Source organism: Tyto alba, unplaced genomic scaffold (assembly GCF_018691265.1).
Source record: "Tyto alba isolate M040663 unplaced genomic scaffold, T.alba_DEE_v4.0 Super-Scaffold_22, whole genome shotgun sequence".
In the NCBI taxonomy this organism is placed as follows: domain Eukaryota; kingdom Metazoa; phylum Chordata; class Aves; order Strigiformes; family Tytonidae; genus Tyto; species Tyto alba.
Window position 1 is genome coordinate 16,491,122 of NW_024881296.1, and position 27,231 is coordinate 16,518,352.

The following is a 27,231-nucleotide window of genomic DNA, read 5'->3' on the forward strand; positions in this document are numbered from 1 at the left end:
AGCGTGCAGTTAATTGATGCACTATTATTAAGAAATGTTTTTCAATTGAAAATTAATTCTAGCATAGTCCTTTTGAAAAGCAAGATTTGAATGGACTAAATGTATTTGGAATTGTTATCTAATGGTGGGTATAAATCAATGTAGAAATTTCAAACGAGAGAAACCTAATGCCCCAACACTTCCCATGACTATATGTGTCATGGAATGGAAAGTGGAAGCACCAAGAGTTACTCAACAACTTTTAAAATGTTGCCTTAATTGAAGGAGATCAGTTTGGTACCCTACTTTAGTCTGTAAATGAAAGATGGTTAATCTTAGCTAACTCAAATAACACGCTAGAGTCAGCGTAGTGAGTTTTGAAGAAAAAAACAACTACATATCTATTGAATATAAATATAAAATTAACACATTATTGTATATAAATGTAATAAGATACAAATTAACAATTGTTAGATGTAAGAGAGATTTAATTCTGTTGTTATCAAAAGGATGATCATAATTTCTGTAACTGTGATAACTCAGGACATTGTAATTTATAGCTGATCAGAAATAGATTCCTGTGTTACCAAGGACTAAAAACATAATAGATCAGTATAAAAATTTGTAATATTATAGGGAGAAAAGGGACAAGATAATGGATAATATTTGTCTATGGTCATAAGGATCCCATTCTAATGGAGTCAATAGGAATTTTGTTGTTTTATTTGCTAGAAAATATATTGCATTTATTCTGTAGATCTTTTGTATGGTTTCAGGTCATAGAGTGGGTACAAGTGTAGTATGTACACAGTATTGTTTAAAAGATTCAAAGGAGTTATCATTTAAATGAAAACCAGGTCATAGTCATTAAGATGTGCCTATTTTTTAGCATTATGCATTTAAAAAAGGAAACTAGAACAGACTTCTGATTGCAATTTTTAGCAATCTCTAAGAAAAAGTCCTGTCACTGCACATCGGTGAAAACAGCACTTTAAATAGTTATTAGTTGGGCACTAGTATCACAGTCACAAAGAATTATGAATACCATTTGTCTATACACAACTGTTTATTAACAGTATTTGCTTGTGCTTGCTTCAGTAAACCATAGAAACAAATAACTTCTGATTTAATATGATGCAACAGAGCTATTGCTACATTTTTAATTTAAGACTGAATAATTCTTTTTTGCTACCATGCCAAATCTCAAGTGTGCTGTATTACCGTCTCCACAGAAAAGGTTCTTACTGTCCTTTAAAAAATAAAATTATTATTTTCCAAATTATTCTTTTACACTAAATCTGTTAATATAACTTGTTTGTTTGTTTGCCTGTTTGTTTGTTTGTTTGTTTGTTTGTTTCTGTTTTTGTTTTTTCCCAGAGGCAGCATTTAAAATTTATTTTTCCAAGACTTTATTTCTTTACCTCAACTCATATTTCTAGCCTCTCTAAATTACTATGTATTATTTCTGGCTTAAGAAATTCTTGCTTTCAGTTGCCTTCTCTTGATTCCACACTGCAGTTTTCTGTTATATTAATACAATTGTATTGGAGACAGACTTAAAAAGGACCACTGAAATGATTAAAAAAAATGAGTCCTCTGGGGAAAATAAACATAAGTCTACTGCAGAAGAAAACTCTGAACTATTTCTTAAAACATTAATGAAGACATTAAATAAAACAGAAACTAACATCACTTTGTGCTGTACCCGCTGTGCCTAAGTATGATTCATGGCCACTCCTCTTTCCACATAATCTTGCAAAAAGCTTTCATTTTGCATGACAACACTTGTGGGGGATTTATGAGTTTTCTTTAACAGGATGTCCTCTCAACATCTTTTATTAAGAATATATTAAACACAGTCTAACAAAGAATGGAAGCATAAAAAAAATCTCTTTATCTGAAATACATCCAAAAGAAAAGTACTAGTTTTCATAGACAGTTTGTTCTCTTTGCTTTTAGATATCTGAGGCTGCAATTCCATGAGCAGCTAAACTAACCTAGCAATTCATTGCTGTCAAAAGAAAAAAAAAGTTTTGAGATCCTTCAACTCTCTCCCATTCTTCACTGTACTTCACTGCTGTTCCTCTCTCCTTCACCAAAACACACCTTTAGCACTCATGGACCCTTTTGTAACCGAAGTTCCCAGGACTGTGAATGTGTTGCTAAATGAGAAAAAAGACATCCACCTTTTTTCCTTAAGTTAGTGAGATAAATTTACTCACAGAGGTCTCTGACAAGCATCAGTACCAGTGCCAAGTATTTCTTAGAAAAAGAGAGCAGAAGAGGTGAAGGGAATTTCGACCTTCCCCTTCTGATGGCATTAAGCTACTGAAACCCGTCAACTTCTAGAACTACATCTCACCTCTATACATTGCAAGATGTTAGTATAATAACGGGGTCATTCAGTAGGGTAAATGAGTTCCCTCCAACTATTTTTAATTTGTTTGGGGATTTGAACTTTGTGAAGTGTTACCTAAGTTTACTTAATACTGCAGAGGGAATAACATACGGTGTTTATTCATGTGGTTTAATGGCAAGACAATGCCACAAAAATGAAAAATACTGAGACGTTACTTGAGAGGTCTGCAACTGACAACTTGTCTCCCTTCCAACAATATCAGTTGATATAAAAAAAATATATATTTTTTTCTCACTTAAAATTTATCCCTCAAACAAGCAAAACCCATTTGCACTTTCAGGAGAAAAAACCCAATTTTAAACCCAGATATTTTATGGAGAAAACCCCAAAACAAAGCCAACACCAAAACCAAACCAAACCAAACCAAACAAAAAAAAACTAAAACACAAAAGAGACTAGATGCATAATCCAAATTCATGATGTTAAGGGCAGAACATCTTTTACCACCGCATCGAGTTTCTGTTGCCAATAAGTACTTTTGTTGCCATAACCTATACTAGCCCCTTAAAAAAGCAAGCGATGTAGGAAAGAGAGGATGAAGAGAAATTAAAATTTTAAAAGTCAGCCTTAGTGAACATAGCTACTCTGAAAAAAAACCATAAACTCCAAGAGATGTAAATCATGTTAATTTTGATATTTTGCTTGAGAAGCTTGCAGTTTTGAATTTGGTTTTCATTTCTCGAAAATGTCTATAATTCTTTTGAAGAATAGAAGCTTTTTTTCTCCCTGCATAATGACTTTCATAATTAACCCCACCCCCTAAAAAATAATCTTTCAAACATCCTGATGACTTTCTGTATGATACAGAAAACTGCATTTCAAACACATTCTTAATAACTCAGAAATACTTTCTCTATCAACTTTCTTAGTCAGAGGTTTAATTGCATTCTGACCTTTTTTAATTCAGTAACGTATATTTAAAAATGCAAGTCTTTTTCAGACCTGAACTATGAGCTTTTATTATTTGTAGCTTGGTATGAGATTGTGCAAAAGAATATATTACTACCTTTTGAAATAAAATAGGCTAAAGGAAAACTGCAGGATCCCACATAAGCAGTCAAAGGGATTACAAATATTTTAACACATTCTTTTTCAAAAAAGATCACTTTATAATATTATCTAACTCTAAATTAACAACCATTTATGTTCCAAACTTTTACATTTGATACACATCAGAAATACATTTTCAAACCATATCATTATTATTCATTCTTTGTTAGCGGACAAAACCGAATGCTTCAAATTTAAAAAGACCCTTGAACATTTGTTGAATAATTCAACCAAAGAAGTTGTTTGTTTCTAGATATCAAAAGCTACTGGTTTATCAAAAAATAAGAGTATTATATATTTGCAGCAATTTTAAGGCACTAATATCCATACAGTTCTATTTAATGACCACTGAGGGAGTATGAAAACAAAGAATTCAAATTAGATATTAAAATATTACATTGAGTGCATGCCATTTAGCAAAAGATTCACTGGCTGCTAGTAAATCCCCTGAATGGGGATAAAAAGTCTTGAATTAATTTTGTATGGATTCTTTCACTTTAGTTGTAATAAAACCCAGAAACTTGCGTAGTGAGTTACAATGATGGTGTGTTTCTTTTCACAGACATGATTATCAAGTCCTTCTCTATATTCACCTTTTGAAAATGACAAAAGGACAACTTTTTTTCCAGTTTTGAAAACAAAGACTAGGAACACCAAGACAGTCATGTCATCTGCTTTTAGAAATAAATGTGGTTACAGCCTCTAACACCAGATAATTTCAATTTGGTATTATCAGAGCTTTTTAAGTTTTGTTTTGTTTTGTTTTCCTCTGGATGGTATTCTTCAAAACCGGGTTTCATTTCCATTTCTTGTATATAATGATTTATATGCTGTAAACATATTTATTTTATCTGTTCATTTGTTTTCTTCCACTAGGTCTAAACACACTTATTTGAACTTGCCATAATAGTAAAACTTACCAATCAGAATGCCAATATTACAGAAGCATGCAAAGAGGTGCCTTCCTAAACTTAAAGACTTAGTCTGAGAATTCACACAGAAGACACATCTTGCTATAATGATCTTGTAGTGAGATCTAATTTGCTTTGGTCCCTTTTTAAAGAAAAGGCACCAGGTAAACACCATGGTTTATCTGCAGAGTTTAATCTTGCCTATGTTCAGGATTAATTTGCAGTAAAAATGCCTCTTTATAAACTTAGTGTATTTTGGAAATAATTAAGCTAAACAACAAGAACAACCAAGTCCTATTATTTCAGAATTAAAGGTTTAACATATGCAGTTATTCAGAAATAGTTCTGAATAGCTCCTGAACTTTAAATTTATATCTTATCTAGGTCTGCAAACATAGTTGTATGTAGTCAGCTTTTACAGGAAATTAATCACAGGATTAAAATTAGGGATATGCAGAACTGATACAAAATCAAGGGTTGTTTGTACATATTTTTTTGGTACATATTAACACAATTCATGAATATTAGAACATTTCAGATTCATATGTTCTAGCTGAAAATGACTGCATTCTGTCCACTGAATTACAATATAGTGCACAAGAGTTAGAAGAGTTTTCAAAAAAAATATTTGTCTGACAATTGCGGTTACTTTGTTTTGTTTCATTAATTATATAAAAAAAAAAAAAATCAAATAAAGAAACAAACAAAAAACAACTGTGTGTTTTACAAGAAAGAACAAAATCCTGTAGTATTTTCCTCTGTCAGAACAAATCAAGTTTCTGAGACCCCCCTGCATTTTCTCTCATGCATCACTTGGTAGACAAACAAGAGTGAAATGAACCATGATGTATATTACATCTAAACAGAGCAAAAAAACCCTCTCACAATAAAAGATTGATATTGTGCAATTACAGCAGGATTAAAATATCACTGTTATCATTATTCTTTTTATCCTTCCACTAGAACCATGATTCATGCAAATAAATACAGTTCAGCCAAGATTTTATAGAACATTTTGCCTAGACACATTTCATTTTTAAAGTATTTTTTTCATTTTCATGAATTTAAGCAGTATTGAGTAACATATATTTCTGAAAAGATTACTTATTTAATCAGACTTACAAAGAACAATGATGAACTGATGAAAATTAGCCGTTAGGTATGTGTTGGATATTTAGACTATTTGCATGTCCTTAAAACCAGTGAAAAATACAGACCTTACTTTATCTGTACCTTTAAATATTAGCTAATTCTCACACTTTTACAGTGGTGGGCAGCCTCTAAGACTTTAGAATCTATCTAATGCAAAGTTTGAACTAGAAAACTTCTATTTGCCTGCTTCATCTACTTAAACTACACAACAATCAATGATGGTTTCATGCCAAATTAAACAACCTCAAGTAACTGCTACCTCAGTATTGTTTTCTTGAGTGCTTGCCACAGAACTCAGTCGGGATTGATTTGTGACTAAATCAAGTGGCATGGACTAAGGGAGAGAAGGTTGGACCCTGCCATGGGCTAATGTAAGAATGGAATAGTCTGCTACTATGTTGCCTTCTTGCATGCATGCTGAAGTACTGATAATTTGTTTCAAAAGAAAAGGTTAACATAAATAGAAAAAGCAACTGTTGCATGACATCTCAGTCCTAGATGCACTACCTACATGACAATGTGGTAGGTGGACACTAGGGAGATATTAGGTCTGTAAGATTGCAAATTGTGCTCCCCTCGCCCCGCCCCCCCCCCCCCCCCCCAAAAAAAAAAAAGTACTGGATCTTTGACTAGAGACTCTACTATTGTGACTATCTTAAGGTTGTACATTTTCAAATAATTCAAACTGTCAGATACAGGGAGCAAACACGTACTCTAGACATTGAGCTGTGATTGGAAGGCTTGTACGCAGCAAGTTGGCAAGATGTCACAAAATTATATAATACCTCAAGTTGGAAGGGACCCATAAGGATCATCATGTCCAACTCCCTGCTCCTTTCAGGCCTATTTAAAACTAGATCATACAACTAAGAGCGCCATCCAGACACTCCTTGAACTCTGACAGGCTTGGTGCTGTGACAATTTCCCTGGGAAGCCTGCTCCAGTGACCAACCACACAGTGAATAATCTTTACCTAATGTCCTATCTGAACTTCCCCTGACACAGCTTCATTCAATTTTCTTGTGTCCTAAGTCAACTAAGCAGTCACTAGCATCATCTAGTGGAATGATAGTCCTTATGATGAAAATGCATGTATCAGGCAGCAATTAAAATGAGGTAAATGGTCTGTAACTCTCAGTCTGATTTTGAGAAATTAGAAGTTATAATGCCTCAAGATAAAAGACAAATTCTCCAGATTTTTTGCAGTTGCTTGCAAATCACCTTTGGGTCTTACCTGGTGATGAAAGATTAGAGAGTAGACTTATATTGTAAGCTTTTGAGTTTTAGTCCAGAAAGGGCATTTCTAGGGTTGCCTAAAGACCAGTTGCACTGGAATCTCATTCAGATCATGGGTAAAGTCTTGTTGGATAGAGATTCCTTTTGCTTCAAGAACTATTAATTGTTCCTTGTGCTGAGTCAACACTGCTATGGGCAACAAAACAGTAGCACAGATCTCTCTTTTATACTTCAGTAAGCAAAAAAGCTACCTTAAACTCTAGTTACTAACAAATTATATAGTGCCACTTACCATGCTATAGGTCTAATCCTGTTGGCTTAGTTAGGAATAGAATCAGCTATAAGATTGCAAAATTGACCCTTTTTTTTTTTTTTTTTTTTGAATTAACATATCTATACATTTAAAATTGATATAATGTTCTTGACATGAATAATTTAAAACATTCTACAAATCTGACATATTTTGCTCATGCATATCATGTTCATTTTCTGTAACTATCAGTGCTTCCAGCAAAATCTTATTCTAATTCAATAAATAACTCAAAAAAATAAAGTAATTCATGATAACCAAAATAATTAAATAGTAGGAGCAGGTTAAAGATCAGCATTCATTTTTCAGATTAAATTTAAAAGTCTGCAGTAGTTACTTAGAAGATTGGCAAGTTTTACAAATAACATCACCAAGCCTTTTAGAGAGAAACACAGCCGCATTAGAATGGAGTCATTAGGCAATACATTTATTTTGAAGCCAATTAACCTTTTGTCAGAGAAATGTCGGAGCCGTAATGGTTTCAGCAGTGGAGGTCAGTCTGTAACAGAGGCACGTATGACAGCGATTACGCTGTCTGACATATGCTGTAGACTGAGAGTACAGCTGTGGAATGAGAATCTGCCTTCGTTTGTATTCTGCTCTGCATTTTCAGGGAGCAGGCAATCTTGACCTATCCATTTAGGTAATTAAAGCTTCTATTTGGAAGTGTCCTGCAGGAAGGTGAAATTTGGGGGAGATAAATGGCTGCTGCTCACTGTATCCAGCCACTTCCATCATTTGACGGACTGCCTGAAACAGGCTGCATTGCCAAGTCCTCATAAAAATAGAGATGAATTGGGCAGGAGACAATTCTCTAAGGCAAAGCAACTCTGTCATCTTCCTGTTTGCACCATATAATTTAATTGTTAGCCAAGGTAGACAGCTGACTCAGAGGCCTTTCTCTAATGGCTTTTCCACCATCTTCCATTTGATAAGAAATTATTTCAGTTTATTTACTTACAAGCTAACTTTGACAATGAGAGATGTCACTTCAATACGCTCAGCTGGCTGTCACAGCTGTGCCATGACTTACCTTCCAGGCGATTTTGTTTCCTTTAGTATCATGCTCAAGGGCAATTGGGAAGTCTCCTCGCTCATAAAACTTGCGAAATGCTGTCGGCTTTGTTGGTCTTTCTTTAAATGCTCCTGCAAGTGGGGGCCCTCTTACCTTAAAAAAACCAAACCAAACAAAAAAAAAAAAAAACCATAGTTCAGTGGTATTATATTTTTAGAAAAGGCCTAATTTATGTGGCTCAAAATAGAAACAGATACAAAAGAAGAATAACATTGATCTCCCAAATTACAGTTTGCTTTCTTTTTTACATGTTATACTTCACTTCTTTGAAGGTACCCTTTGGCAATGATCTACAGGTCTTAACTGCTTTTTTTTGTTGCCAGATTTAGATTGTCTCATACAAACTGTTTATTCTTCAAAGTAGCTTTCTTCATTATCACAACATTTTTAAGCAAGAATAAAACATTGACATTACGTAGTAGTTGTTGTTGGACAATTAAGCATTTCTCCTTTTTCTGTTTGTTTCTTTCTAGAAGTCATTTGACTTGATTTCCATCTCATATAACTGTCCTCACCTTCCATTGTCTTTGCCTGGCCATTACCTAATCTCCTTCACCATATCTCTTCCTCATGGATCTGGCTTTCATGACTTCCAGCCCTTCAGTATTGTTGGCTGAAGCACTGGAAGAAATGAAGGAAAGTCTTCTCTCAGACCTCTCCTCTCTGCCTGTGAAGAAATTTGATTTAGCTCTACTTAGTTCCTTATCTAAGTTATTGCTGGTTAGCATATTGCGTAGCCGGAGAGCCTGAATGACAGTCCAATTCCCAAATGCTCACACCGGAGCCTTTTTCTCAGCCTATCATAGTAGTAACAGTAACTAACAATTGGCACTTGGATAACAGAATTTCAAGTACTTATAAGAAATCTATTGTTTAAGCTAATTAACAAAGCTAATCTCAAATGCTAAAAGAGACTAAAACAGGTAAACTAATCTCAAATGTCCTTGACAACTGATTCTTCCCTGAGAAAGTCTTGTCTTTTTTTTTTTTTTTTTTTTTTTTTTTTTTTTTGGTTTGGTTTTATAGCCATACATCTAGGATAAGAACTTCCTACAATTCTCTGTGTATCTCTTTTGTCAAAAATGCCTTTATGACTTGCTACCTTTTAATACATAGAAAGTGTTATTTTCAAAAAAAGGTGAGAGCTTCAAGGATCATCAATCATATCCAGTATTTTGTATTGTTCGATTTGTCTCTCTGCCTTCAATGACCCTTACGCTAGTTTCTAGCAGTACAGACATTCAGCTTTCCAGCGAACATATGCAAACATGTAACAACCTTTGTTTCATTTGTGCTATTCTGTAATTTAACTGTGCTAACTTCAGATCTAAATCTGACTTGGCACTTTTTAACTTCCAAGTATTTTGATATAATTTTCCACTGGCTGAGGTAGAGGTTTCCACTAGTGGTATGCCTACACTGTACTTTACTACAAATTGCTTAACCTAGGGTTACTAAACTGTGACCTACTGTTGCATATTGCTGTCACTGATGGACCATGACTAGTGAAAATAAATTTGATATGCATAGCTGTAAGTTTGCTTAGTAAACACATCTGCAGCAGTTGAGAGTAATACTCCAAGAAAATAATTTATAACCAGTGTAAATCTACACTTATTGTTCTGCAGAGGAACAATTATTCTGTGCCACTAGTATACTTTCACTTGTCTTTTTTTTTTTTTTTTTTTTTTTTTTTCAGGGAAGTCCTTGAGCCACTGCTCATTTGAGGCCACTGGAAAAGCATCTATGTTCTTTTTGTATATTTTTAACAACACAGGACCTTCACACATCTTTTAAAATATTATTTGCTGTACAGTATTAGAAGTCATTGTTCTATTAAATTTTATCTTAAATTATTGATAAAGAATATGTTTTCATGAGATATAATCTTAATTATTTCTTGCAGATGATCATCGTTAGAGGTAGCTAATGCAATCCCAAACTGCATCTTATCTGAAACCACACATTTTCTTCTTCCCAACTCATGTCAGTAAATTTGCTATGAAACTTCTTCTACTATACCTTTACATTTTTTCTAGAAAATATGTTTATGTTAATTCAAATTCTTCCTATTTTTTATTTAGGAACAAAGAAACTAGGACTAAAAGGATCTTGGATATCAAATCCAGTCTGTTGTGTATTATCTTTCAGTGGTTAGAAAACACATCTTAAATAGTATGCCTACTCTAATATGTCACCACAGAAAAAGATATTGTAGAATTAGAAAAGGTTCAGAGGATACTGACTGAGATTATGGAATGGCTTTCACAAGAAAAGAGTAAACTGGGGAAATTATGACTATGGAGGAATAAAATAAAGATCTATAAAATCATGTCTTCATGGAGAGGATGATAAGGACAGATCTTCCAGTCTCCTACAGTAAAAGTACAGGGCATCAAAAAAATCTAGTAAGTGACAAGTTTGGAACAAACAAACGTAGTTATGTATTCAAGAAGCAAGCAGTGGATTTTGGAACTCCATGCCAAAAGTCAGTTTTGGAGGTCCTAAAAGTTTCTGTATATTTAATCTGTGACTTAAAAAGTTGATGAAAGACAAATGTATTCATATTAAATCCACATTATCAGTGATCAGAAATACAATAAGTATTATTCTTTTTCATAAGTTACAGTTTGTCTGGTAGATCTCCTAGCATTATATTTGGTCTCTCATGGACACCTCACACTGGCATCTCACAGTTATGCTTTGATTAACTGCCACAGCAACTATCTTTTCCAGTTGATGAACTCTATGTTAATAACACAATTTCTTGTCATTAGTTTTAAGTGCATTATCTTGTACTTTGTACTATTACATTTAATTCAATTTCTATTACACCAGTTCTCAAGGGCTTCCACTTCCATCTGTATGACACTGTGATCTTCATCTGTTTTAATAACAACTCCAAACATTATGTCAACTATAAATCTCATTATACAATCCTAATTTTTTTTGTCAAGGTCACTAATGAAAATATTAAATAAGGTTAGCCCTAAAACCACTTCTTAAGAAGTTTCATTAATAACTTTCATTTATTATCATGTATCTCATTTCAACATTATACATCATTATTGTCTCCAGATCGATTTGGAGTTTCTTACCCATTTTACATATCTCGTAATTCTTGTACTGTATAACTAGCAAAGTAGTGTGTATACCTAGAGAAGCAGCAGCATACCAAATACTTGAAAATAGTCTGGAGGGAGAGCTGTTGTTTTTTCCTTTGTCTTAAAGATGTTTTTCTTGTCAGATTGATTTGTAATAGGCATAGAGACCTTTTAAATACCAGGAAGAGCGACTGACTCCAAAGCGATAAAACTAGACAGGAATGAGCCTAACATCTGCCTAGAACAAACAAATGTCAACAATCAGGAAGAAAGTTGAACTATCCCTGCACTGAAGAAACGGTACCTTGCATGATTGAAGAGTACTGTCGCTCTGCTTTAAGTCTATTACATGGAGACAACTTGTTCCTTTTGTTTACATCTGATAAAAGTAGATTACAGGACATTCACTAGAGTGGCTGCATTGAGCTAATACTGTTTACCTTTTGCAAATAGTTTCCTTTCCTTCCTATCTTTATTACTAGTGAAACCATCACTATGATATTTGGTATTCTGAACACTGTTCTCTAATGCAGACCTATCTTTGGGTCATTCTAGCTGTGCATCTTTGACAGTGTCTGAGGAAAAGCACATGTGTATAATTTACCTTTTCACTTTTTATAATTTCTGATCTTTTTCATTTTTTATATTTATTTTCCTATACTTAGATTTTAAGTAGTGTTTTTTGAGATCAGACTTCTTTCTGTTTTCTATTTGCAGACTATCACAATGCAGGAATGCTACTCAGGCATGCTATAAAAATGTCATAGAAGACCAACACTTAAATTCTGGAACAGAGTATCCACAGAGAGAAGCTGTCCCAAAATTTTCAGGTCAGTCAAGTTCTAGAGGAAACAAAGTAAACTTTTTTTGCTTTTCATACAGAATAGAAAACTGTTGAACAGTCCTTCTTTGCAGCTGAATGACCATTCTTAATGGCTCTTCTCCTCATTCAGATTTAGCATTTCTCCATGTACAACTCATGAGGACCCTCCTTGCTGTAATGTGAGAGTTTCTGAAGACGCATCTGGTCTGTAATTTCAGAATGTAGAAATCAGAGGGATAATACCTACTAATCCTGATGACAGCTGAAATAATCTGATTTGCCAAGCTGCTTACATAAACTATGCATTTCAAAATCTTACAGAAATGTTACGGCTTGAACTCCTAGGGTAAGACTAAGACGCTTTTACTGACTCATGGGCAGCTGGTCACAACGGGAGTTCCTAGAGGTTGGTATTGGGTCCGATTCTGTTCAACATCTTCATAAAGGATGTGGATGACAGAACTGAATGCTTGATTACCAAGTTTGTGGATCATACCAAACTGCAAGAACAAGTACTATACACCACAAAGAATAGCCACCACGCAGAGTCCTTCTCAAACTGAGAAGACCAGGTCAACAAGAATTGTATAAATGTAATGTCTTGCACATGAGGTAAAATAATCCCAAACAGCAGTACAAGTTGGGTGGGATCTGACTAGTTGGGGTGTAGCTTTGCTGAAAAGGACCTGGGGGATTCCCATGGAAAGCACTAACCTTGTGTGAGCAGTACCTTTGCAGCAATGAAGGCAGAACAAGCCCTAGGTTGTATCAATAGGGGTATAGCTAGCAGATCAAGAAGATCCATTCTATTGATATTTGTTAGGACACACCTGGAATATTGTGTCCAGTTCTGGTCCTCCCAGTTCATGACAGAAAACTGAAAAAAAAGGGAGAGAGTCTATCAGATGACCATGAAGATCATCAGAGGTCCAGAGATCTTGACAGAAGGTTCAAGAAACTGGATGTGTTCAGCCCAGAGAAGAGAAGGCTCAGGGGAGGATCTAATGACACTCTTCTAATCCATAACAGATAATTAATAGAGAATATGGAGGTATTCCCTTCAGAAGGATGCACAGGACAAGAGGTAACAGGTGCAAATTGCTTCAAAGCAAATTGTGTCTGGATACAAGAAAAGAGTTCTTCACTCTCAGAAAAAATTAAACACTGGAATAGGTTGCCCACAGAAGTGGTGGAATCTCTCTGAAAATATTCAAGATTTGGCTTGGCAAGGACCTGAAAAAACAAATCTAAGACCCAGCTTTCAACAGAAGGCTGGACAAGATGATCTCCAGAGGTCTCTCTCAGCTGAGGCTTCTCTGTGATTTTATGTTGTTATGCAAAATATACAAAAAGAAATCACACAATGCTTTTCCTTGTGGTAATGAATTTTGTCTTCTTACATTTTATATTGTTACAATTATTGACTAAAAAGGCCATTCTGAATGTATTCAATTTATTGGAAAAACAGTTAAAAAATACTATCTTCTTCAACCTAACAAAAATATTTGCTTGCAACACAGCTAGAAAGACTAAGTTTAGAGTTCCAGTTAATTAAAGGCTAATATTCACGATGGCAAAGTATATGAAGCAATAAACAGCTTCTGAGGTTCGTTAAATGACAAAGTGAAGTTGACGAGTTTGATAACTGCAAAACTAATTTATTGTAATTCTATGCCATTGAATTATGTGACAAGATAAGACATACAAGCCATTAAGCAAGAAAAAAAAAGGAGAAAGACTGTATTTCTTTCATTGACTTGTGGACATTTAAAACCATTGTATCAGGTTGCATTCTTAGACTTTTCAATGATGGCACATTAGGAAAATGACTAAGAAAAATTATTTGAAAGAAGGTTTAAACAGTGATTAATTATTTGAAGCCTGAATTTTCCAAATTTCCTGAGTGTCAAACTCTATACATACTCAGGAGCTTAAACACATATCTGCATATGACAGCTGGTGATTTTCATGAAAACTCATACTAGTTTCATAAGCAGTTTAAGCCAAACAAAAATTGACACTGACACTGAGATAAGTGGTCTTCCCCACCTCATGCACCTGCATGCTACCACAATATATGAACCACCATTAATGACAGAGGATTTTGTGTAGGTATTCAGAGCACCAGAGCAAGAACAAAGGGATGTTTTTGTTTTGTATTGTTTTTTGGTGTTCTTGGTTGGTGTTTTTTGTTTGTTTGTTTGTTTGTTTTGGTTTTTTTTTTGTTTGTTTGTTTTGTTTTTATTTTTTTGTTTGTTTGTGAAGTATTAGAACCTTGAGGTGGTTTACTACAAAGATGAGTGAACACTTAAGGTGGCATAAGAGGGGGAGCAGCATGGAGTGGGACAAGAAGAAATAGGTGACTGATTCTTCAAGGAATGGTGCTGAATTTATATTAAAAACCAAGAATTAATTGGAGATACAGTTTCTCATCTGCCTATGCAGATATAGGTTGTTTTATTCAAATCAGAAGTCAATAATTGTGTAACCACTGACAGGGTCTTTGTCTCATCTGCCTCTTGTACTTGTGTTAAACTAACAGTCTACTTGGCTAATGCAGCATAGTCCAACTGGCAAAATACTTATTTCCCCACAGAAAAGATCACCATTCATTTCCTTGTGTACTGGAGCCAGAGGATGATGCCAAATCCTAATGTAAATCTCAAGTAAAATGCAAGATATATTAAATAAGTCAAATAAATTACACCATGCAGTGAAGAAATACTCATGCTAGCAGGAGTAAAGAGCAAATAATATACCTAGCACTCTTCAGTGCCATGTTGACGTACAAAGCTTTACTAGAACCATCAACCCCAAGGTCCTCATCCATATAGTGTGATAGAGCTCTTGGCCGACCAGGCATCAGCACAATGCTGCCTAGTTACAACTCATGCCCAGAGAGCAAGCCTAGGTGCAAAAGCCATGATTCCCAGTTTGTGGTTCTGGAGTTAGTACATACACAGGTATGTTACACGTTTCTGTGCTTGTAACACAGACAAGCCCATCATCAAGGCAAGCCCAGGTATCATGTATGAGAAAACATCAGGATTTTGGCAGTTACCTACCAACACAACAGAATGACATCATGTTAATAGTATTTGGTGACATCCACAGATTTTCTAATAAATATAAGTAATAGTAGTAGCAAAATCTTGGAAACACAAATCTTAGCAAGTGTTAACAATCAGAATCTGCACTGGGCATCCCCAAGAGTGTCTACTCTGACTGGCAATAAGCAAAAAAGCCTGTACTTCTCTGTCTTAATTTACTGATCCTAATTTGATTAAACTAACATAAGTGGTTAATACAATCATGTTTTGATTTTGCTCTGCAGACATAACAAAAATTGAATGAGAAACATCAAATGACAGGAGAGGAACAGTAACATGTCCCAGTAGGTACTCTTGAGTTCCACATTAATTCTTTTTATTTGATATCAATATCACAAGCATTCGATATCAAAAGAACCCAATCCATCAACATGTATCACACAAAAGCTTTCTATATCCAAAAAGAAACAGGGAGATCTTTCTTCACATGTGCCACTTGATAGGCTTTAAATGGTGTCACATCTAATGCTTAAAAGCTGCTTCTGGGGCTACTGCACAAATCTGGACAATGGAACAAAGACCGTCTCATAGTTTCAAAAGTCAAAATGAGATAAATCAATTTTAAGCACCCAAAATGAAACTATTAATAGGTCAGCAAACATTACACATGCTTCTAAAGCACCAGAACTTGAAAGGAAAATCAGACATGTGATTTTGTACAAAGATATTGTATCTCATTATTGCCTTGAGACACTACTGAAAGTAAGTCATAGGCTGCATGCAGAATTACTCTATTTCATTGCCTCAGAAATGTTATTTTTGACTGGGGAAAAGATAAGCTGTTTTGATAAGCCAGATGTGCCCATGTTACAAACTGCTCTACAGCACTTTGTTCTCAGAAGGTCCTCCATCTATTATTCTCTGATGGAGTATAGTGTAACTATTTCATATCTATTAGATTTCTCTCCTGATGCTTGTCAAGCAATTTCCTTTAATGCAAAGGGAGAAGAGAGACAACTGCTAATATATTTCTCTCCTTCTTCCAGTCCACAGACAAATACAGTCTTTTCCTTCTTGCTTTATTAGTTACACATGGCTTTCTGGTATATCAATTCCATTAAATCTGTGAGCCTTCTAAATTTTTCCTGATTGTAGAAATTTTTCCATCTGCAGTCTAATGTTTAGAAAAATATAAATTCACTGTGAATATATTTGCATTCATTTTTCATCTGGGATCACAAGTGTGCTTCTGAAGTGGCACCCAATTATGGTTCACATCATGAAGCAGTTTCTATGTGAATGAAGTCCTTTCAGACAACAGTTAGTCTGTATGAAGAAAATCCCTGAAATGTGTGGAACATCATATACTCAGAAACAGCTCTTTTCCTTTGCTGATCCTCTCCTATTGGCCTGCACTGCTCCCTGATGTAGAAGTAACCACTGCATTCTTTATGGCTGAGTACGTATTTTTGGATGTCAAATCTACGTACTGCAAGTTATAAGAAGGTTGTTGGCTAGGAAACAAAATGAAACAGGTGCCTTTTTTTTTTTTTTAGTAATATATATAATTCAATTACATTTTTTTTTATTTCTGTAATCTTTAGTTCTTCATAATGCTCCTATATATTATCATGGCATATCTCTGTGTATTTCAAAGTAAAGAACAGTTGGTAAAACTGTAAAATATTAAGAGAATTAGTCTCAGCCTCTTTTGAACTTTGATCACACATATGTGTATGAAGTTCCATGCTGGAACACACCTCACATCCTAACTTATTATTCTGACCCTGACTGAGGATATCTAGGGAAGAGAAGAAAAAGAAGGCCATAATATTGCAATCCTTTTTCTTGTTATTCTGAATTGCCAAAGTCCTGCCCTCCCTCCCATTTGGATCTATGCTATCCTTTACACTAATTTTGGTGTTTGCCTGATCATGCACTGAGCCATTTCAATGCTCTGATCTGTCGGGAAACTATTCACATTATTTTGTTAAAATAGCTTTGTTTTTTTTTCTTTGCTGAAGAATGTACTGAAATGGTTCGACAGAGTTGGAATGCCACCACAGTTGCTGAAAATGAAGGAGAAGGAATGGCATGCCCATTATAGCTAGAATTAAATTATTTTAAACTGGCATAGAACCAAATCTGATTGATAGGAGGTTGGTTAGTTTTTTGCTTGTTTGTTTGTTTTTTTCCTTGGCAGTTATTCCACACCTAGGAGGTACTAAATAAGCCTCATCATGTGTTTTGGTAAATACGTTTTCTAATGATGACATCTTGTGCAGGTCTAATGTATTCCATTGGAAAGCTTAATTACAAAACTGTACTAAAAAATTATTTCAAATTATTTAGACGTAGGGTTTTTTTTTGTTTGTTTGGTTCGGTTTGGTTTGTTTTTTTGTGTTTTGGTTTTTTTTGTTTTTTTTTTTTTGTGGGTTTTGCTTGTTTGCTTGTTTGTTTGTTTGTTTTTGTGAAAAATTAACTCCTACGAGAACTGTGCAAATAAACTTATCTCATATCATGGAGAAATTAAAAATATAAAAATTTATCTTTGCTCCAACTGGGAACAGTGTCTGAAAATATCTAGGTTTTTCACAAAAGAGAGCATGGCCCCATTGGGTTCAGTCAGCTTTTGAATCACTGGTTCATTAGCCCTAAAACAATCCAGGTAAATCATTTATCTGAAGACACAGACTCTGAAAGGCTGGCTTGATCTGTGACCTGGCAAGAAACTTGCTTGGGTCATGACAGAACACTGTTTAAATGATTCATCACTGGACTGAAATGTTAAAATCACTGCATTCTAATTCTGATTGTGACAGACTCCATGCATGGTTTTAGTGAAACAACACTGGCACTCATTTCCCACTTTAGAACTGGATTAGAATTATTTACCAAATATTTGGTAAATCACTTACTATTATAAAAATAAAAAAAAATCAGATGGGGTTGTGATGAGCTACCTATCACCTTTCATAGTCATGCTTCAGACTTCAGTTGAATGCATCTGGAAGCTTCCCATGGCTAGAGGCTTAGCTAGCAAAGCAGGTACTCTAGGGACCTCATCATTCCCCCACAATTTAAAAAAAATGTACAAAATCCTGTTCTATAGCTATCTCCAATAGCAGATTACTTGACTGCATCTAAAGAGATGGAATAGGAACACTAAAAGCAACAGCTAAAGAGGAAAGGAGAGGAACGTTGAATTACTTATTACCTCCATTACCTATCCACATTTGCTCCACCTTGAGGAAACAGCACAATTCCATGACCAGATCCCATATGTCCTACAGTCCTCTATATGTTTGCCCAGCTACTACATTTTAAGTCTGAAGAACCAAGTGGTAAAACTGAATACTGAAACACTGGGAGAAGCCATTATGTATTTTAAAAAGTTGTGAAATCAGGCCACTGAAATAGATTAAGAAACTGCTTAAAAAGCTACTACGTATTTTATTCACTTTATCAAGTACTTATTTATTAAAACCCAACGAAGGTAACCTGAGCTTGTACCTAAACAGCCAAAGCAGTTCCATTTTCTTTTCAACTTCATGTGTGACATGCTTCCAAAAAACCAAAAAAAATTAGAATAATGATGGATCTGAAAGTGAGATGACACTAACAGCTAGATGTAAAATTATCCCCATCAACATCACCACTTTCTAAACATAAAGGATATGAACTGTTTTTAATTGCCATCTTCTTTTATATCACCTGATTAAGTAAGTTTACCCACTGTTGTTCAGTTTGAGAATTACTGTTGAAAAATTTATAAAGCATTTAGTAGTTGCTTATTTACGAACTTTTCCTTGTCTGTCTTAAACAGATAGAAAATCTCACTTCTAGGAGATAATTCCTGGTGTGCTATAACCATATAATTAATTCAGATATAATACTGTATCAAACACTATTCATAGAAATAGCAAAACTTTTATGAAATCTGATGATTTTTAAAATAAAAAGATACTATTTCAACCAATATAAGAATATCAATAAATACAACTGCCCCAAAGTGTATTTTATTTCTTTTTCATTTTTTTTAAGGTTCAAGTTCAAGCTACTAGATTTCTGTTATAACTTTGACCATTAAGTCGATTGTAGGCCTCAGCTTACTCTCCATACAAGTGCTAGTAGCCTGCACTTATTAAGCAAATTGCCAACCTTTCATGATGAGCAAAACCCAGAAGACAGTTTCATACTTTACTATTTCAGATCTTAAAACAGAGAAGTGAAGGCCTTTAACTCATGATGAGAGAGTATGTTATATGTGTGTTTGCTCTGACTGCATCAACGAATTGTGAAATATTGCATCTTTGTAATAAACTTGAAAAAAACAATGTTTATCAATAACAGGGTGAATTTTTATGATTCCCCAAAATACAGTCTTTCCATATGTTACTTTTTTCTTTTTTCCTCTATGAATAATATATTAAGTTGAAAAGAAAGCACTTCTGCTTTAACATAATTCAAAAGAATGTCTGACTGTAAGCATCTGATGATTTCCACTGAAATCGATACATTCTTATAACCACAATTCACAGTAAAAGTAGCATGACGTGATAATATTTTTCTGATTTTTATATGAATGAAAGCAGCTTCTTATACTATTATGAACATTATTATGAATACCAGTAGAAAGTATTGTCACATGAACTGATGCCACTGTCAAAGACCCTTTCAACAAGCAGTCGGAGTCAGCTCTGCCACCTGACCATCTATGCTTTTTGCTAAGCACATCTTATACAAATATTAAACTGCCAGTGACAATACAGAGAACAGACTTAGTGTAGTTAATGTGACACTACACTTACCGGTAGTTTAACTAGTTTTCAAAAAATGGTGTACCAGAAAGCATATGTGAAAAGCCTTTTTGTGTATCTGAGTGGGGTTCTCAGTTGACTTAGTGAGCTGTTCAAAGGCTTTTAGGATAATCTTAAAATTTCAGGAGAACCAGCATTCTTAAAGCTATCTATACATTCTCTACATAGGAGGGGTTCTGTCTCTATCTGTTAAAATTTATCTCTATATAATACTTGAGTTATCTTCATGCTTCTTTCTTTATCTAGTTAACTGAAATCCAGCCTGACACTTCAATTTCTTTATTTCTTTGTTATCATTAGAAACAAAAGCAGAAACCCTACACACACAGATCCTTCACTTCCATTCCTTTCTTCTAGGCATATGCATGCATCTTGTCAAGATCTGTTTTGGGGTGTAAAGTTTCATCTATGTGAATAATTTTTCTACTTATTTGCCTTAGTACTTTCAGATTCAAATCTATTACAAATGAACATGTAAGATATTATTTGGACAAAATAGGAGCAAAAAAGTTTGTTGGTACTGAGATTATAATTTAGGACATGATGCAGTATCTAGTCTACAGTATGGCAGGATTTTTTTCTTTCTCTCAGTGTTAACATTGCTGATGAAGGTATGTATTAACCTGCTAAGATATCTGTCCTTTTTCCAAGGAAAACAGATCAATGGCTTTCTTTGGTGTTAAACTCAAATCATTTCCTCACAAGAGGAACCTTAGTAGGAACAGAATAGTTGTTTAATTAAAATTGTAGCTGAAAAGAGATTTTAACAATGTCCATTTGTCTGCTTTGCATATAGGTAAAAAAACCAACCCTAACAGATGTAAAATTTTCCTCAGTGAAAGAGTCAATTTTGTCTCATATCAGAACTCAAAATAGTAGGATGCAAGTGAAAAGGAACTCTCTCAGAATGTCTTCACAGATAATGACAGCAGCTTCGTTGTGACTGTGAAGAAAAAGACGTGTTTTTATAGGTCATAATGCCATTACTTTCACAGATTTTGTTATTTGAACTGTTTTTCATATTTGCAAATGCAGGATTAGTAAATTTTTGTAGTCATCTATATTCTCCAAATGTTTTGTTTCAACTTCCATAACCACCTAGACTTACTGTTTGTTTGCATCCTTTTTCCTTGAGAAATATTTTTTCATGTCTAAAAAGGTGGTGATAAAATTTGATTATGTTGATGTTAGTAATTTCAACACAGCTGGAAGACATACTGTCTGTTACTGATGTCTGCTCAGTCTGCATGGAAATATATTAATCTCAACCTGAACATATGAAATATTTAAACACAAAACTTTGAACTTTCTACTCTGTGGGCTCCTATTACCACTTCTGAGTAATATTATGAATAATATTTACTGAATGTAGCTATTTCTGATACTGAAGCTCTTAGCATCTTTAATCCATACAGCACTGTTACTATGGGCTAAATCAATCTGTTCCATATTCAGGGCTGTAAGAATTTTGTGGTCTTTTGGAGGTCTGGAAGATATGAGGGAGTCTTTTGCTAACTTAAAAAAAATATCTTAAAATTACCTTATCATTTTCATACTTGTTAGTTTGTTAGCTATTTGTTGATTTTTGTTAATCTTCAGTGACAAGTATAAAATATTTGCCGTATCAAATCCATGCTTTTCTTCAACAATTTTGCCATTTATGTGTGCTGTGACTTAAGATATGGCTTTAAATCTATTTAATCACTCTTTGCCTTAAGACCTTTTCTGAAGCTCCCTCATCTTTTGCTGAAATTGCTGATTTTTTTTCAGCAGTATTTGAAATTAATGAACTGTGAGTTCTACCATAATTTTTAAAAAAGACCATTTGAGCAGGAGTTGGTATCAACTGTTTGGATATCATGATGTTTCAGGTTTGTGGTGAAGTAGAGCTAGATTAACTTTTCTTACTGAATGTCAAAGGCCCCCCCCCCTTTTTTTTTTTTGAACGTTAATATTGTTTTTGTGATCCATTATCAAAATGTTGATATCCATGTTATTAAAAATATCTTGAAATATTACATATCTCTCTCTTTTCAGTAAACTGATTAGGTTTAGACTGGAGAGTACTGACAGGGGGTTTTTTGGCTTTTTTCTCCATTTTGAAAAGAAGTCTGAGACTGAGATTCTTTTTAGCATCGTCATCATTCACTGACACAGGCTGTCCAACTGCTTCAGTTGTACTTTCCTCAGTTTCTTTTTTGTATAAGATAATTAGACCTTAAAATGTCACTTCACCAGCTTGCTAGCCTTCCTGTCCTATATATTTATGTGATTATAGATTCAGCTAGATAAGATTTTTTTATTATTGCAAACAGCCTTTGTTCAATCTAGACTTGAAATAACACAAAAGATTGACCTCAGTTTTTCTATGGTTCACAGGAATCTTAAAGATATTTTTGCATAGGAAGACATTTTCTATCTAGCCAGTCAAAACACAGTTTTTGCAAATTTTTGGACCTCATTTAATTCTTTTCACTCCAGGGGTCCACATGACAGATGTAGGACTTCTTTTTTATCTTTCAGCAAATATGACCAACTATGTATTTTCTTTACCTCATAGTGATTATTTCCTCTTTTTATAGTTCTCATAATCTCAGGAACTGATCTGCTAGTGTGCTGATGGGAGCAGAATCTTAACCTCCCCCAGTTTTGAGTTTAGCAGATAGCATGAAGATAATCATAGGTGAAAGTCAAAGGACAGAAACAGTATCTTCAGTATATTAATTTAGCAAAGTAGCCACAAATACCTACATGGTGAATGCATGAAACTTAATGATCATATTCTTTTCCTCGTGATTTGAAGATTCTCAAAACTGAACAAGGACTTTTTTACGTAGAAGAAACTAAAAGGTATGCACAATGGCAAGCATAAAGCTATGTGCAATGTACATACCCTTTCCACAATAAAAGTGGCTCTTTTAGATGTTATGCTGTTTTTCAGTCAAATTATGTCTAATTCATCCCACTTTTTTGTGCTGTAACAGCCAAATTCATACTCAATACAGTTTAAACTGACACCTCCTATTTACTGTGTATAGACTCCTTGAACTATAAAAGGGCTGGTTCTAGCAGGAAAGGGAGAATGCCCTAGCCATGAGACTACACAGTATTGGAATGCTTTTTTCCTAGCATATTCTGATGTAGTTTTATATGCTACATACACTATTCTGAACAAGGACTGGAATGAAAGTGTCTAGTTTCAACAGGAGGTGACCTATTCTAGTTATTTTTATCTTCTTTCTACAACACACTGTGGTTCTAGAACCCTTGACAATATTGTTTTAATTGATTAAATAAAGATTAAGTCATCTGTTCCAGTGCTAGAACTGTAAAAAATCTAAGCTTTCCATATCACAGGTATCTTACCTCCAGGATACAACCATAAAACAATATTTATTGAAAAGCATATTCCTGAAATTTATCAATGAACTAAACAAAGAAAATAAATGAAGGTGCAACTATTAAGAAAATTTTCCACATAGTATCTAGAAAAGAGTGTTAATAACACTATTAATAAAACTCCCAGATGCAAAATTCTATCAAAATTGTACAGATAAATTGAAATGAAAGATTACTGGCTCTATATGTTAATCAAAAGTAATTGCTACAAAACCAAAGAAACAATCCACACTGAATTGAAAAGTATAAATTATAGACTAGGGTGATAAAGATGTTGATTACTAATGTTGATAACTAGTAATTGGAAACTTTCAGTGGGCATTTTTATTTACTGAGTCCTAGCTCCTTAATACAAATACCAAGAGACCAGAGTGCATCAGAAGATCTAGTACCATGAACAACAAACTGCTACAATTACATTGAACAATGTAATATAAAAACTCTTTTTTTGAGTTTCATCAAACTTCTTGGAAAGTAGGAATAGTCTCAGGGAATTTCATTCTTTCTATGCTTATGATGGGAAGATTGTTTCCACTCTAACTACAGAATAATTATCACTGCTTCATAACGATAATAAAGAATAAAAAAAAAAAAATAAATTGATAGGTAGTGTATTTTTAGCCTCTTATTCTAAGGAAAGAAGCTAATAAAGCTGTATGCTCTCCCTTCTATAACTTTTGAGTACCAAAAAAAAAAATCAGATTTTTAAAGGGATATAATTAGAGTCCTAGAAGATCTGTGAAAACCTGCAGCCAGGTAAAGAAGGCAGACCTCAATTAATATTCCACTGAGGGAGGGTAACATGAATGTATCAGTTAAGTGTTCTGTTTAACCAGTCGCAAGCTACTCTGCCTGTCTGTACTATCTGTCCAGTTAGCACATGTAGCTCATTAGCAGCATGTACTTCTCTCCTAGACGATAGTTAGAAGGTATAGGAGGGTTTGGGAAAGGGGGAAGAGAGAAAACAGGTAGAATTCATATCCAGGGAAAAGGGTATGAGTAGCAGCCATCATTGGGAAGCAAGTCTTTGTTACTTTCTTCACTTATAAATAATTTACTGCTTTACAATGTCTTGCTCATTCTTGCCTTCTTATAAGGGCCACAATGTATGTATTTCTTTTTATCAACATATTTTAAGAGCTACCCATGGTATCATGGTATTGTGTAACTCCACCCAACTTAATATCCATTTTAAGATCATTGATCAAGTCACTGAATGTAAAAGCCTGGCTAAAGCACTGTCATACTTCGCATCACAGCCAAAGGCCTGAGTTAGTTTGATAAAAAAAAAGAAAGAAATAAGCTTTAAATATCTCAGTTTCCTCTATGGACTAGTTTTAATGCTGTAGTTTTGGTAAAGATTCAGTTGTGGTACTACAATGAGATGATGTTTTCTCTCTCTCTACTGTAATGGTGATCATTCTCACTAAGCTCTATTGTCAAAAACATTTATATGAGGTTTTGTCTCAGAAGGCAGCTATAGTTCACTATAACTCCATTAATATTTTAATATTGAAAAGTAACACCTTCTAACTGTTTGGATCTCAGGATGTATCATACTGACACAGGCAAATATTTTCCATGAAGATAGAAGTTAAATCATAAATCATGGGACTGTATCGACATTTATATTGTTTCCTCCACCTTCCTGCTGCTTGACAACTATCATTTCAAGAATATGCACCACATGGCACATTGAAGAGGACATGAAAGTGTAAGTCAGTGGTGACCAAGAATGTAAACATCATGATGCCAAAAGTATAAATGGAAGGCACTGTAATATAAGGTTTCTATCTGGTAACTCATTAAAATTTAAAACTATTCATCTAGATTTTGATATAATAACATAAATTATACAACTCAATTGCTAGAGTACTGTAGGCATCTATATTCACTAGCTAATGCTGTTTATTCTCTCTGATTAGGTAAAAATAACACCTACACACTGGTAACTAGTCATTATGATATGTATATATCCAAATTAAAAGTTACACTATCTCGTAATAACTAATAAAAAAATAACAAAATTAGAAGATTCATGAAATAATTTACAGAAAGACTCTTCACAATCTATGACACTGATAATCACATTCATCTGTAAACTAGAGAGTTCACATGTACTTCAACTCAAATAACAGCAATTCTATAAGTTCATGGAATGACGTGAACACTACTAAACCGCAATTAATTAATGATATTTTCAAGGTTTAAACAAAGTTATTAGTCAAAGCTAAGAAATACAAATAAATTATAGAATCATAACATAGGACAGAAAATTGAGACATCTTGTACTTAAGAATTCTATTAGTAACAGAAAATGAAAAGATGATATGCTGTACCCTGAAAATAAATTATATCAACCTGAAAGGTTCCTTTTGGTTGTCTGCTTAGTTTATAATGGAAGCACAAGTACTGTAGAAACACAGAAACATTGTTATAATATATAAAAGATGAATGACACTAAGGGAAAAATTTAGCTACATTTCTGATCTAAATTATATCTGTCTGTTTTTCAGGTAGAGCTCATATTGACTTTCATATTCAGGAGGTCTGAGTTTCTACTGTAGCTTAAGAAACATCAGAATATGACTTTCTATAAATACTAAAAGTTGAGTAAATGTTTAGAAATATTTTATAAAAGGTGAATTCTCTTCTTTCCAACCCACACAAAAATAAAAAAAAATACAAGCAACTGAAGCATATGTTTGTGATGAAACAATATCTCTCTATGCATTATGTCATGGAAGAAAAATAGTTTATCTTAATATCAATAAATATGTCCTAGATTTGTAGTAAGAAAAATATTAATGTCTGAATGCTCCTTGGTAGTTTGCATCAAATTAATTAGCAGCTGGCATTCTCTTCCCTCATGTACAATCTTGCAACTTTGAATGTTTTACCCTTAATGTTCATTGAACAAAGCCAAATCAACAAGACAAACTTAATTTCTTACCAAGCCAACAACCTTTTATTTTTGCACCACTCTGGAAAGTTTTAGCATTCTATTTGCTCTGAAGTCCGACAGTCAGTGTGTGACTTTTGGCTCCACTTTTTCTTCTAGCTGGCATGTCTAGGCCATATCCTATCAATTCCATGTAAAGAACATAATCTGAAAATATCTTTTGCTATTCTTCTATCCCACTTTTAGTACTGTGATAAAAATACATAAGTAACATGTTTTTTGCACTGTCAATTTCTCTTCTTCATTAGTAATACAATAACCACATACGCAGATCCTTTTTTTCAGCAGAGCTTGAACTATTTTAAAGGAACGACAATATTGCTGTTTTACAGGTGAGATCCAAGGAGATACAAAATATTTCCAGTTCTGCCACCAGCATTTTGCATTAGAATATCGGTGATTCCCCAGTCCCACTCAGTGCTGCAGCCAGCAGTTTCCAGACTCAGGCCAGTCATAGTCATGCCACAATCAATGGCACCAAAAATAATGACAGCAGTATACACATTGGCAGCAGCTCCACCTGTCTCCTACGTTACAATGTAAGAAATTCTGATCAAGTACAAGGAAAATAAAGTTTTCAAAATTATGTTGGTCAAGCATTAAAAAAGGTTGCCCAGAGAGCTTGTGGAATCTTCACCCGCTAAAGATATTTAAAACTTGACTGGGAACAGGGCCCTGAGAAACCTGGTAGACCTTTACTGTTGGATCTAAATTACAGTTTGGCCCTGCTTTGGGCAGTGAGATGGACCAAATAATCTCCAGAGGTCCCTTCCAACTTAAATTATGCTATGATTTTGCTATATTTCTTGTTTAGAGGTCCATGCCTCTCCTAAATCAGTAAGCAAACTCACCCTGTAAATTTTTTATTCTCTCTCAATTTGTTTCAATTCTTCTAATGCTCTTAAAAGTCATTGCACTTATTGTCTCTGGCAATGGCCACT

The 27,231-nt window shown here is 34.2% G+C and overlaps 1 protein-coding gene across 2 annotated transcripts in view; it reads right to left on the minus strand.

Annotated features, from left to right (window-relative positions):
- The window catches only part of PACRG (parkin coregulated), a 232,791-nt gene that overhangs the window by 167,060 nt on the left and 38,500 nt on the right, over positions 1-27,231 (minus strand). For both annotated transcript variants that reach the window (XM_042796179.1, XM_042796178.1), the window contains exon 3: positions 8,091-8,225. In XM_042796179.1, the coding sequence (XP_042652113.1) occupies positions 8,091-8,225 (135 nt within the window). The remainder of the gene's footprint in view (positions 1-8,090; positions 8,226-27,231) is intronic.